This window comes from Manihot esculenta, chromosome 17, assembly GCF_001659605.2.
Source record: "Manihot esculenta cultivar AM560-2 chromosome 17, M.esculenta_v8, whole genome shotgun sequence".
Lineage (NCBI taxonomy): Eukaryota > Viridiplantae > Streptophyta > Magnoliopsida > Malpighiales > Euphorbiaceae > Manihot > Manihot esculenta.
In genome coordinates, this window is record NC_035177.2 from 17,898,811 (window position 1) to 17,913,904 (window position 15,094).

At 37.9% G+C, this 15,094-nt stretch overlaps 1 protein-coding gene across 1 annotated transcript; it reads right to left on the reverse strand.

Moving 5' to 3' along the window:
* Positions 1-12,269: 12,269 nt before the first annotated feature.
* Positions 12,270-12,758, reverse strand: LOC122722229. Its single transcript, XM_043952415.1, has one exon. It carries the CDS (start codon positions 12,756-12,758, stop codon positions 12,270-12,272), a length of 489 nt encoding a protein of 162 aa, XP_043808350.1.
* Between the last annotated feature and the right edge of the window lie 2,336 nt (positions 12,759-15,094).

Below are 15,094 nucleotides of genomic sequence, written 5' to 3' on the forward strand. Positions count from 1 at the left end.
GTACGGTGGCTTGGCTATCACAAAAGAAAAGAATAGGTAGTTTGACAGGAACTTGAAAATCTTTTAACACATATGAAATCAATAGCAACTCGCGTACAATAGCAGCCATAGCACGATATTTAGCTTCCACGGATGATTTAGACACAGTAGCTTGCTTCTTAGTTTTTCAAGAGATCAATACACCACCCAGAAAAACACATTACCCTGTTAAGGATTTTCGAGAGTAAGAACATGATGCCCAATCTACATCGCAATATAAGTTCAAAAGTGTTGTGAGCTGGAAAATATAATCTTTGTGAAGGACAGGACTTGAGGTAGTGTAATACATGAAAAGCAGCTTGCCAATGTGGGTCACGAGGGGAAGCGATGAACTGACTTAGTTGTTGCACGGTGTAACTTATATCTGGCCTAGTGAGATTGACATACAATAGTCAACCAATAAATCATCTGTATTTGCTGGGATCAGTCAATATATTTCCTTTGTTAGGTGATAAATGAGGAGATTTTAATAAAGGAACAACAACGGGCTTAGCTTCCTTCATGCTAGTTTCTTCAAGAAGGTCCAAGATGAAGTTTTGTTGATTAATTATGGTGCCATCACTAGAACGAGCTATCTCCAGTCCAAGGAAATACTTCAAAGGGCCTAAATCCTTTATCATGAATTTGCTATGCAATTTCTTCTTCGTAGTGGCTATATAGCTAAGAGATGTCCCAGTGATGATTACATGATCGACATAAACCAACAAGGCTATAAATTCACCATTTTCTTGTTTAGTAAACAAAAAGTTATCATTTGGAGACTGAGGAAAGCCTATAGACTAGAACAAAATAGTAAACTCAATATTCTACTGTCAATAGGCTTTCTTTAAGCCATAGACGGATTGTTTCAGGAGACACACTTATCTTGGTAATGCTTTTTGATAACCTGGAGGTGGTGTCATGTACACTTCTTCATTAAAGAAGCCATGGAGGAACGCGTTATTTACAGCAAGTTGGTAGATGGGCCATGCCTTTACAGTGGCAATATCAATAAACATTCCAACTATGCCCATTTTTGCCACCGGTGAGACCTATTCTTGTAATCAATTCCCTCAATTTGATTACAACCCTTTGCAACCAGTTGGGCCTTAAATCTGTCAATCACTCCACTTGGCTTAAACTTCACTTTATACATCCACTTTGAGCAAATAAGTTTCTTCCCTTTAGGCAAGGTAGTTAAAATCTATGTCCCATTTTGTTCAAGGACTTGTAACTCTTGTTGCATTATTGTAACCCATTGGGCATTTTTAGAGGCTTGAGAAAAAGGTACAAGCTCAAGTATAGGAGCCACATTGTTTACAAAGGATGGTAGTCTGGATGAAAAACCACGGGTCTTGAGCATCTAGATGGTGGACGTGATAAGGAAGAGATATTTATATGGGTATAGATGGCTGACTGAAAAAAAGTCATTTAGCCAGATTGGTATGGTATTGTGCCTTGTAGATTGTCGAATAGGAGGAGATGAAGTGTGGGTGGCGGGTTCTGTTAGTGACATAGGAACGTTTGGATCACATGAATGAGTGAATGATTTCAGTAAAATCTTCAGAAGAGCAAGGAAGGACATTTTGGACACAATCTGTGGTCATTGACTGAAATAGAAATATACTTTTATGAAATATAACATCTCGGCTGACAAAGATGGTGTGAGAATGAGGATCATAGAGTTTATAAGTCTTGCGATTGAGCGAATACCCCACAAATTGTAGACTGAGTTGCTCTTGCAACAAATCTGTCTTTGCTTGGCCTAAGATTGACACCAAAACAAAGGCAACCAAAAATTTGTAAATGATCATGATTAGGCTTCCTTTTATGTAGCACTTCATATGGACTTTTCCTTCATATGGACTTTTCCAACTCAACATCTTCATAGGTAATCTGTTGATGATATAAGCTGCTATTAATACACATTCAGACTATAGGAGGTTAGGAAGTGAAGCCTGAAATTTTAATGCATGAGCAGTATCTAAGAGATGGCGATGTTTGCGCTTAGCTACTCTATTTTGCTGTGGAGTATATGGACAAGTGAGCAGATGAGCAATGCCTTTGGATAATAGAAACTCTGTGCATTGTGCATTCAGAAACTTTCCACCATTGTCAGTATGTATAGCCTGAATATGTGCTTGATATTGGACTTCAATGGACTAAACAAAATGTTTAATGGTCGCTTTTGTATTATAACATATGCACCCAAACAACTTTGCTGTAATCATAAACTATTATTAAAAAAAAAAAAGAAACTAGCTCCAGTTAACGACTTCACCTTGTAAGGCCCCCAAACGTCCATATATAGAAGTGATAGCGGTTGTCGAAGTCATAAAAAATAAACCTATTATCAATCAATAAAAATAACTTCTAGACAGTGGCAATAGGGTCGAACCACAGAGATTTGACACTAAGAACTTTCCTAACTATGACTTGGGCAAATAAAAGTAAAATAAAAAAGGAGGGTTTATTTTAGATGATAGTAGACTAAAATTAAAACTAAGTAAAAGAAAACAATAATTAAAAAGATGAGTAAATCAATAGTAAAAGGACTCTAGCTGAAGCGTAGGATCTATTTCAGTTTTAGAATTGATCATTAATTATTTGAATCTTCTATTTATTTCAAAAAATTAATTTAGGTTGTGGAAAACGCTTCTCACAACCAAATTTCTCCTTAGTTTTAGTTTGATTAGGAAACGTTCACTAATCAAACATGACGCGGAACCCTATGGCACAAGCCTCAAACTCACACGCACAAGTAGATACGGAATCCAAAGATCTGATAAACCCACCTCCTATGGCACCCCAAACTTAGAGAAGCTGAAACACCAATGATCGAAGGATTTAGATGAGAATCCGACAAACGCCACAACGAATAGTTGATAAGTTAGCCAAGATTCCTGGTGCAATTGATGAAAGCAAATCCTCACTCTCACTCAAAGCAATACACGCGAAAGGCATGAAAGAAATTCTGAAAATTTTGATTAAAAGCTCCCTCTTACAATTGTTTCTTATCCTTATATAGTAAGGAGAAAAAGAAATAAAACCCTAAGACACTCTTCTTGGGCCTGACTTAAACACATAAGACCTAAACCCAATCACACACTAAAATAACATATAAGTATTAAAATATAAGCCCACAACATGGCCCAACACTCTAAAACTTAAAAGATAAAATATGGCCAGAATACAAGCCCAAACAAAACTAAAATAAAACAAGTGTTTAAATAATAAAACTAGCAAGCCCATCATAACAAAGTTGAATCTTCACAAAAGCCTTACTTGATCTTCACTTTAGGCTTTCCTTTATGTAGTTTTAGTCCATAGGTTTGATTAGGCTCCCTCAGCCTATGATTGCAAGTGTTGCACCAAATCTGTCCCATATGAATTAAAGCACGCCCCAAATATATATGGATTATATGAATATGATTTTGAACTACTCTTGGATCCATTGGAATGATATAAGTTTGCTCCAAACCATTGTTAGAAATTTGTCCTATTGGATCCGTATCATTCCCTCTTTCTTTAGAAAAGATTCGTCCTCGAATCTTGCTGATAGTTATGTCAAGAAGGAAAGTTTTAGGCACCCATGTATCTTCAAAGACCTCCTTTTGAATAGGTGGAAATAGTATAAAACTTTCATCATGGATGTTTTCATCAACAACCTGCACATCAAGAACAAATGAACTAGACATAAAAATATTAGTCATAGAAATATCATGTGGATGTGACCCATTCTCCTCTACAACTTCCAAAACAGTCTTATTCACCTCCTCCACCTCATCAATCATGTGCTCCCCATGTCCACCATCATTCACAACCTCTTCTATAAGCTCATTAATGGATTTTTCAAGAACAACTACATTAGATGATTGCATTACAACTTCCTCTTCAATTTGAATCTCTATGGAAGTTGACATTGGAACTTTAGCCTCTTCTTTCTCCTTTTCTTTCTCCATCTTCCCTCCTTGAACTAGTCTTGATTCTTTTCCAGCCTCGTTACCCTCAAACTCACTCTTTTCTCTCATTTTTTCCACAGAACTCAAGCTCTCACTCACCTTTGTAGCCAAGGCCGAAGCCTCCCTCTCCCTCTCCAGCATTTTTATGTGATCGGCATATACCTCTTGAGGTGATAAAGGAGCGAGTATAAGCTTCTGTCCTTCATGAGTGAAGGAGTACTTGTTATTGAGCCCATCATGTTGCACCTTTCTATCATATTGCCACGGCCTACCCAACAATATATGGCTTGCCTGCATAGGTACCACATCGCACAAGATCTCATCCTTATACCTACCAATAGAAAATGGTATAACCACCTGGCGTGTAACTCTGACCTCACCACAATCGTTCAACCATTGCAATCTGTATGGCTTAGGGTGTTTAATAGAAGCCAAGCCCAATTTCTCCACCATATACACACTAGCCACATTTGCACAACTACCTCCATCAATAATGACAGTACACACTTTTCCATTAACCAAACACCTAGTGTGAAATATGTTTTCCCGTTGTTCCAGGCTTTCTTCCTTAATCTGCATATTCAGAGCACGCCTAGCAACAAGCATCTCACAATGTGCAGCAAGCAACACATTATTAACAAACACATCCGAATCATCACAGTCATTATTGCAATTATGAGTTCTTTGAGGTATTCTTGTAGAAGTGGACGCTGGTGAGACATTCTGATCTTTACTCATCCTACCTTAAATCAACAAAGAACAAAGAGAACTAGCAAATATTGTGTTAGAAAAGAAAGAACTCAAGTGTTTGCACACTTACCACTCTTTTGCTGATTCTTCAATTGCACTTCAGAAACTAAGGTCAACCAACTAACCACAAGGTGCGTTTAATGAAAAAAAAAAAAAAACCTAAAGAAAGAACGAAGCGCGCAAAAACTAGAAAGAAGAGACTGACAATTTGGAAAGTAACACATGAACTAGGTTTTGTGCTACTTGAAAAATATTACCTAGAGTATAGATATAAGCAAACAATACTCCAGCAATGTCAAGGAAGTAAAAGCAAGCTTAAACCAAAAAGAAACTTTGAATTGAAATAAAGACGAATCTGGACAAAAGTTTGAATTTAATTCACTTCAACGCAAATTAAATATGGATCTGCTTAAATCTACCCAAAAAGGCAAGTATCAAAACACCACAAATAGAATCAGAAAAAAAAATATAAATTTCTCTCAGATCAGAAACATGGACGAAAATTCTGGTGTTAAAAGAAGGATTTGACATCAAATCAATTTAGATGCAATTTCCTTAAATGTGCACTTTAGGAAATAGGCAGAAATTCTTTTATCTCCTAATCTGGATTCAACCAAATTCAAAATTCAAAATTGATTCCCATAAATTACAGCAATCAATTGAGATAGGTAAGGCAATATGGACGAAAAAGGAAACATACCACAATTTCGGTCAGATCAAGATAAATAAGGTAAAGGCGATTTTTGATTTTTGATTTTTTTTTTTTTTTGGATTTCGATTTTTTTTTATTTATAACTAATAATCAAGAAGGTGCAGCCATGGACACACAAGCTTTCACCGAAAATAACAAGGAAGAAAATGAAAACTCAAAAACCCTAGATCCTAAGATAAATCAGAATTTACCTCACTTTGGCTCTGATACCAACTGACGCGGAACCCTATGGCACAAGCCTCAAACTCACATGCACAAGTAGATACGGAATCCAAAGATCTAATAAACCCACCTCCTATGGCACCCCAAACTTAGAGAAGCTGAAACACCAATGATCGAAGGATTTAGATGAGAATCCGACAAACGCCACAACGAATAGTTGATAAGTTAGCCAAGATTCCTGGTGCAATTGATGAAAGCAAATCCTCACTCTCACTCAAAGCAATACACGCCAAAGGCATGAAAGAAATTCTGAAAATTTTGATTAAAAGCTCCCTCTTACAATTGTTTCTTATCCTTATATAGTAAGGAGAAAAAGAAATAAAACCCTAAGACACTCTTCTTGGGCCTGACTTAAACACATAAGACCTAAGCCCAATCACACACTAAAATAACATATAAGTATTAAAATATAAGCCCACAACATGGCCCAACACTCTAAAACTTAAAAGATAAAATATGGCCAGAATACAAGCCCAAACAAAACTAAAATAAAACAAGTGTTTAAATAATAAAACTAGCAAGCCCATCATAACAAAGTTGAATCTTCACAAAAGCCTTACTTGATCTTCACTTTAGGCTTTCCTTTATGTAGTTTTAGTCCATAGGTTTGATTAGGCTCCCTCAGCCTATGATTGCAAGTGTTGCACCAAATCTGTCCCATATGAATTAAAGCACGCCCCAAATATATATGGATTATATGAATATGATTTTGAACTACTCTTGGATCCATTGGAATGATATAAGTTTGCTCCACACCATTGTTAGAAATTTGTCATATTGGATCCGTATCAAAACACTAGTTAACAAGTTATCAAGGAACGTCCTTGGGGTTTTTTTACTTTTCAACTATTAACTGCATTAAGACATAGAGAAACCTAATTTTAACCTTACCAACCGCGTGGTCATGTTTAGATCATGCAACCAATTATACTTGTGTTCAAATAATCTAAGCAATTATAGACCCAAATCATTCAAATTAACAATATATTACTCATGCAATTAAAAGCAATAGGCCTTAATTGATTCTAATAGCAAGGCAATAATAGGCATAAAGAACAAGTTGCATAAATATTGAAAAATAGAACTTTAACAATGGAGTTTTAAATCTCCCAATTCATCACAAATTGAAATTTCTTCAACTTCAACTAGAGATAAAGGTTTTTAGCTACTCATGGTGGACAAAGAATACATAAAAGAGAAAAGAAGAAAAGGAGAGAGAGAACTATTGGTGTTGCTGCCGAAAATTCGAAATGTCCTTGCTATTTGGTTGTTGTCCCTCTTTATAGGTGAGAAGTCCTAATCCTTCTTGGAATTGGAATCCTATTTGACTTGGTCTTTTGATGGTCTTTTAATTCCTCATTTGCCTTTGTATTTTATCATGAATAAAACTCCTTTGGTGAAGGATTTTCTTTGGTGTGGCTCTTGGAGTTGTCATAGGATTGGTCTTATAGTGTTTGAAATAGGATAGGACTCTAACACTTTTGGAATTTTGATTTTTCTGCTTTCCCGTGTTGCGGTAATTTGCTGGAGTCAGTTTGATTTGGGCAGTTGATTTGGGCAAATCACTTGCCCAAATCATTTCTACGAGTTACTTCCGGTCTTCAACTTTCTTCAGGTGATTTGGTTAGTCGATCTAGGCAAATTATTTTGAGCATATCAAATCTTGAGTGTTAAGCTTCCTTCTCCTGCAGCTGCGTCAGTCATCCATCGGGCTTGATTTGGCCAAATCACTTCGGCCAAATCGATTTTCCAGCTTTTCTGCAAATTTTTCTCCAAGTTTCCATTTTTCTCTTTTTATGCAAAAACATCATAAAAACATAAACTAAACTAGAAAAATGCATATTTAAACATTAATAATGATAATAAAAATGTAGCTAAATTATGCTTGATCAAATACCCCCTAACCTAGCCTTTTGCTTGTCCTCAAGCAATAAATAACTTAGTCAATCAAGCCCCCTTTTCTTTTGAGCCTAAATACCACTTAATCAGCCTCTCCTAGACTCCCAAATTGAAGCACCGCAGTGTAGAGTACATCCACTAAGGTTGTCCTCTCCTTTTCTTATTTCTCCTCACCTACCGTGGCCAAGAGAGTGATTTGATCATGCTCTTTCTTTAGTTTTTGGCTTTATGCAATTGACTCGTGGTTGTCAAATCCGGTCAAAAATAACCTTTCTGGTTATCAACAATTTTACAACTGTAGATAGTGGTGAAAGGATCGAATCCATAGGGAATTGAGAACTTACCTATTTTCCTTATCAAGACTAAGAGAATTAACTGAAAGAAAAATAAACTGAAAGAGAAATAAACTGAAACGAGATAAACTGAAACGAGATAAACTGAAAGCAAATAAACTAAAAGTAAAATGGGGGGTTGGAGATTGATTTAATTGATCTAATTCTGAAAGTAATAAAAGAAGCAAATAGTAAAAAAAATAAAGAGAAATCAAATATGAGAAAGATCTAGTTGAAGAGTTGGATCCACTTCAGTTGTTGAGATTGATCATTGACTCTTAGTTTCCCTTGATAGATTTAATAGATTGTTATGGAGATGGAAGACGCTTCTCACCACCATGTCTCTCCTTAATCATAAACCAATTAGGGAACGTCCTCTAATTAATTACTAATCAACAAGTTGCCAAGGAACGTCCTTGGGCCTAAGACATCAAAACAACTGTTAATTGCAAGAAGAGATAGAGAGATCCAATCCTAGCTATCCAAATGCATGGAGATGTTACTAGATCATACAATTTCCTTAGTTTTTACACCAAATATTTTTGTGTTTGAACAATCCAAGCAATTACGGACTCAAAATTATTCAAACTAACAATATATTACCTTGCAATCAAGAATCAAGTGGCCACATTGATCATAATAACAAAGTAATAATAGATTCAAGCATGAAATTGTATAAATATTGAATAACCAAAAGATAAATAACTTATGTTCAGACCTCACAATCCATAAAACAACCAAAGTTTCAACCAATCTTCAACTAGAATAAAAGGTTTCAGCCACTCATGACTGAAACAAAAACAAGAAAAGTAGAGGAGAAGATGAACCGAATTGAAGGAGAGAAGCAGAGGAATGCGGCTGGCCCTTCCTTGGCCGAATGGGAGTGGAGTCCAATCTCCCTTGTGCGGCAGCCTTAGAGAACATTATATAATATTCTCATGTTGCCCTAGGTGATGCTTGCTGCCCAAGTTGTCAAGGTGCTGCCCAAAAGGCTGCCCAAGGATGGCTTGCATAAGTTGTGCCGTCCATGCACATGTGAAGTGAGGGAGGCATGTGCTTGGTCTTCAAATGCAAGGAGCGGGGCCTTTGCTCTTACTTGTTGCCCATGTGTCTCCATGATGCTGCCCATGCTGCCCAAGTCTTGCCTTTCACACTTTCCTTGCTGCCCATGCTTAATTAAGGAAGTGGAGCCTCTCTTTGCAATTTGAATTTTGAATGTGCAAAGCATGAGGTGGCAAGCATGTGATCTTTGGATTTAGCTTCCTTAATAAGCTGGATTTTGAAATTCAAAATTTGAATATGAATCTTGAAGATTTAAAATTCAAAATACTTTCCTTATTTGGCTCTTCATTCATGGCAACTTGAGATTTGGCTTTGTGAATAAAGAAAAGGCTTCTTGAATGTTTGAAATTTGAATTTCAAATTGCTTTGGCTGAATGTTCTTTCCTTATTTGCCACTTTCCTTATTTAGCTTCACTTGATTTCAACTTGGCAGGCTTGCTCTCCTTTGCTCCATTTAAGGCAGTTTTAAGGGTATTTTCTCCAAAATGTCTCTTTACACCATTTTCTGCAAAATAATATCAAAAACACTAAATTAGGCAGAAAATATGTAAATTAACATCAATAATATCATGATAAAATGGGCTAAATTATGCTCTATCAGCAACCCCAAGAGTGACTTGCCCTTCTTTTTAAGCATTTTTATTCAGCAACACTTTTTATTCTTGCCTGAAAAAGTCACCAACCTTTTTACGCGAAGGTGCATATTGGTGATACCCACCCCGGTTACTCAGTTGGTCACTTGTTCAAGTGGCTACTAGCTCTGTTCATAGTCCTTGACCATTGGAACAGGTTTATGTTGTGTTCTTTTTTGATTTTGCTGAGTTTCTCTTTTTTTTTTTCTTTTTCATGATAGTTTGGGCAATCAGCTCACAGAGTGCTGCACTAGCTTTATTTCCTTTTACATGCATTTTTAGATTTTATTTTTCTTGACCACAGCAAATTTAAAGATTCAATTCAAGAGAAAAACTCCCTAAGTGAAGGTAACCCACTGCAAATGATTCAATTTAGACTTAAAGGGTTAGAAAATTAATGGGGTCATGAGATAGAGAGCTCTTTCAACTTTGTCATCTGTGCTGAGTTGAGCAAAAGCTAAAACAAAATCTATGTGCATGTGTGCAGAAGTGAAAATGTGTGCAAAAAAGAAATGTGTGTGAGAAAAAAATTTTGGTGTGTGTAATAGAGTATAAAGATGCAAAAAGGGGCAAAAAGATAGTAAAGGATAGTGCAAAAATGTTTCCCCAGTACCCTCACACCTAGTCTAAGCATTGCCCTCAATGCAAAACATATAAAGAGAAAAATAAGAGAGAAAGGGACTTCCTGGCCAATGGGTGATTTGGTCAGTGATTTGAGCAAATCATTTGGCCAAATTACTGGCTGTGATGGTCTGTGGGTAGAAAATTGTCCACCAGCAGTTGTAGTAGGTGTTTCATGTGTTGCATCCTGTCTTCAATCCAGGTCAGACGAGCCTCCACCAAATGGTCTTGAGGTGCCTCTGCAGGTACCTCGTCTGTTGCCTGCTGTGGTGCCATTGGTGGAGCAGGCGGCTGAGAAGTTGTTTGCTAATTGGCTGACTTCTTCCTGAACACACGCTCATGGAGTGGTATTATAGGCCCTGTAGGTGCAAAAGAGAAAACTCCCCCCATTTTGTGAAGCAACCCCATATCATCCGAAGTGCGAAGGTCCGGGGGGTTGGTTCATCGATGGCGGTAAGGTCAGTGTAAACAGGATGCAGTAATTTCAGATTAACTGCAATAGAAGTGATCAAATGCCCAAGGATCAAAGGGAGGAGGTATGTGATTGTGCTAGAGAGCTGCGTGGCAACCTAGTAGCCCAAGTGTATTTTCTGTTTTGTGGACATACTCCACAGGATGTATAGTTACTTTTGGTCAGGATGTTTAGTGCATCCTTCCTCCCAGAAAAGGTATAGGCTAAGAATTTGTGTAAGTACTTCATGCAGGGGTCTTTTAGGTACAGGTCCTTAGATTTGGTGGGTGAGTATGTGTTGAATGGGTTGTCACACAGTTCTACATAAGCAGTGCTGGGATTGAACCCATTAGGGAAATCCCAGATGGAATCAGGGCATTCACAACCCAGAGCAGCACTGAATTCATGCAAGGACAAGCGAAATCGCTGTCCTAACAGCCTAAAACCCACAATATCTGGTGTGTGCAGGGTGGTTAGGGCTGCCTTGTCAAAATAAAACGTGCAGAAGAACTCATGGGTGAGCTCAGTGAAGGCAGGCATGTGTAAGTAGAAGAAGGTGCCCCATCCAATTTCATCAACAAGAGATCGTACCTGTTCTCGAAGTCCTAATGCTTCAAGGGTGCTATGGTGGATGAACTTACCTAGGTGGTATGGTAGAGAAGAGACTTTGTCCAACCTGGAGCATTCGGATTGCTTATTGAAGGTCAGTGCCTTTGTTACATGGTCTGGGTTTGCTGGTTTGGGCAAGTCGCTGGGCAAATTGCCTTCGTAGTGGCTCACTGGAGATGTGTCCGGCTTATCGATGGGGGCTTCTGTCCAGCGCTTTAGGTTCGGCAGTGGTGAGGATGAAGGCGTCATCGGCCTTTTGTGTCCATGGCTAGTGGAAGGGGTGGCTTTTGGAAGTGTTTCATCTCCAAGGGCATCCATCGCGACTGTCTGTGTGGCAGGTGGTGGGGCAATCATCGATGCCCTAGTTCATCGACGATAGGTCTAGACGTCTGGTCATTCGATATTTTTGGTCTCTGCTTCCTCGGCCGTCCCTGTGTCGGTGTCGTCGGCGATGGGGGGAGGGTTGTTTATGGCCTCCTCGTTACTGTCAGTGGGAATGCGTATGGGCTTGGGCATTCCTTGCTTTCACCACATGTCGGTGCCGGTGGTGGCTACCTTCTTGGTTCTGGCCATGGTGGTTGATGTCGTCGGCGATGGAAACTTGAGGAAGAAGGAAGAGATGAAGCAGAAAGAAACAGCGTGAGGAAAAAGAAAAAGAAAGAAAACTATTTAAAGTGATTTGGGAAAGTTGAACTTCCCTGATCATTAAATATTGAGTTTCTGACTTCTCAGCAGGGTGATTTGATAAGTGATTTGGATAAATCACTTGGCCAAATCATATCCTTGATGTAATTGCTCGATTAGCATTGGTCACACCTTTTCTGTTGATGGTCGAGTCCTATCGGTTTGGCCATCGATTTGGGCAAATAACTTGCCCTAATCACTTGCGACTACAGTCAATCGATTTGCCCTAGTGATTTGGGCAAATCACTTCATCTGGGCTGCCTCCCAGTAGCGCCCTGGTTTTCTGTCGTGGGCTGGACTGTCTTGCCTTGATCATCAGGATGGGAAAAGGTGGTCCAATGGTACCTCCTCCACAAGGTGCACAATAAATCTTTCATGGAATTGCTTCAAACAGTACCCATTGACCTTAAAAATCTTGCCTGTTTCTGGACTGCGTATGTCTACAGCCCCGTGTGGATAGATGTGCTCTACCAAGAATGGCCCAATCCACCTAGACTGAAGCTTTTCTGGAAATAATTTAAACCGTGAGTCAAAAAGCAAGACCTTGTCACCAATCTGAAATTGTTTTCTCGAAATATGTTTGTCATGGAAGGCTTTGGTCTTTGCTTTATAATCCCACGCGGCTTCATATGCATCACGTCGGATTTCCTCTAGCTCTTGAAGTTGCAATTTTCTGCGGGATCCGGCTTCTTTCTCTTCAAGATTACAGTTTTTAACAGCCCAATAGGCTTTGTGTTCAAGTTCTACGGGCAGATGGCAAGCTTTTCCATAGATCAGCCTATATGGGGACATAACTATGGGCATTTTGTAAGCTGTTCTGTAGGCCCACAAGACATCGTTAAGGCACACACTCCAATCCTTGAGATTTGGGCAAACTATCTTCTTAAGGATGGACTTGATTTCTCTATTTGATACTTCAGCCAGCCCATTTGTTTGAGGATGATAGGTAGTAGAGGTTCTATGGATAACATGGTATTTTTTTAGAAGGGTTTCCACTATCTTGTTGCAGAAATGAGTCCCTCGATCACTGATTATGGCTTTGGGAAAACTGAATCTGGAGAATATATGGGTTTTCACAAAGTCAACTACTACCCTTGCATCATCAGCCCTTATTGCTTTGGCTTCTATCCACTTGGACGCATAGTCTACTGCTAGCAGTATGTAGGTGTTGCCAAAGGATGGTAGGAATGGTCCCATGAAGTCTATGCCCCATATGTCAAAGATTTTGCAAACCATAATGGGTGTTTGGGGCATTTCACTTCGGTTGCTGAGGTTTCTTATTTGCTGGCACCTTGCACATGATCTGCAAAATAAATAAGTATCTTGAAATATGTTAGGCCAATATTGTTAGTGTATTTGCCCTAGGCCATTATCTTGGACCTTTTTTGTATGTCATTTTAGTAATTAATATTAGAGGTTTTTATCATCATTATTATTTGTTTGCATGTTACATAATAATGATTATCATCCCTGGTTACTTATTATTATGTTGATAATAATAAAATATAGCTAGTATGATTATTGATTGATAATCATGAGATGATTATGTATATGTTGATATAATTCAATAATCATAGATACTTGTTAGAGAACAAAGTATTGGATGGACCCGCATTGAGATCACTACATGGGTTATTGTCATAAGTGAATCTCAAAGTAGTTATGTCTTAATCCTTTGACTTGAGATTGTCATAGTTTCCAACATAAGGACTATTATGTTTTGACATAACCAAACATTGTCTTTAATCGAACAATCATAAAGGTTATGATTGAGCATAATAGAAATTATGTAGAGGATAATGAACAATCAAGATAGGATTTGTCCCTCTCTTTAAGAGAGATATCTTCTAGGCCCCTCGATAAGTGAGACTGAGAAATGCATGGCTGTGTTCAAATGAATTGATAGTATGATCAATATCATTTGAATTTATCAGTCTACTTAGAGATCGAGAAATCATAAGTTTGAACATTATAAGTTTGACATTGACCATGACTTATGTTCAAACTAGATATCGTGTGACAAAGGGATTAATACATGTTCTATTTATTAGGCTTTATCGGACTATTGATCCTCATATTAGTTGGGTAGTCATAACGTCTTGCTAGAGGCCACTTATGACTTAGGGGCCTTGTGGGACTAGACCTATTGCCAATTAATGTGAGCCTATTGGGTCACACACAAAAGAACATTGTTGATGTGCTATGACATATTCATGGGCTAAAAGCTCAAAGCCCATTAATATAATTAATAATAATAAAATGTTATTATTATAATCATTAATATAATTAATAATAATAAAGTGTTATTATTATTAATATTAATTATTAATTATTTATTATTATGAGATAATAATATTTAAAAGATCTGCAAATCTATCTGTAACTGTTACAGATAAAGGACTCTATCACATAAGATATTTGAGTATCTGCGAGATTGTGATAGTGGGTTCTGAACACAATTCTTTTGGAAAAAGAGTTGTAGGAAAACAAAAGACTGAAACATATAAATACTCCTTCTACGAATTGTGGAGATGATGTTAATTTTTGGAGAAAAATTCAGTCTAACAGTTGCAGATTGTGGAGCACATAATCTATCCATCCTTGAGAGAGCTAGCACTCTAAAAGGATAGAAGACGTTCGTGTGGATACCATTGAGGGTGTTCGTTTGAAAAAGCAGCACCATCAGTCCGGCATTGTATCTTTTGGACGAAATTAGCAGGTTAGTTGTAACGACCCCAAAATGGACCGTCACCGGCGCTAGGATTCAGGTCGGCTTAAGGCCGTCAGAACCCATAGCAAGCCTGCTATACTCTCTGTGTACCTGTAAAACTCATACATGATCATACATTTTCTGTTCTTTTCTGAACCAAGGCTTAACCTGTGCATGCACTATCTCTGTACTCTGTACTCTGTACCCCTGACTAGAGCTTGCTCTAGATGGGTTAACTCATACCTGTTAAGCCTGGTAGTGAAACATATATACATATATAGATCATGTACATAACAAACATCACTAAGTCAAGCACATTGCTAACTTGCTACACAACTATTACATCTCTTTCAGATTACATGTCCACTCTAAGCTATTACATATCTCTTTACTCTTTCTGTACTCTGTGGATCTCCTCTATATACTGGAC

Excerpts from the sequence above, each read along its gene's own strand:
- LOC122722229 (XM_043952415.1), bottom strand. The coding sequence starts at position 12,758 with ATGCCCATAGTTATGTCCCCATATAGGCTGATCTATGGAAAAGCTTGC.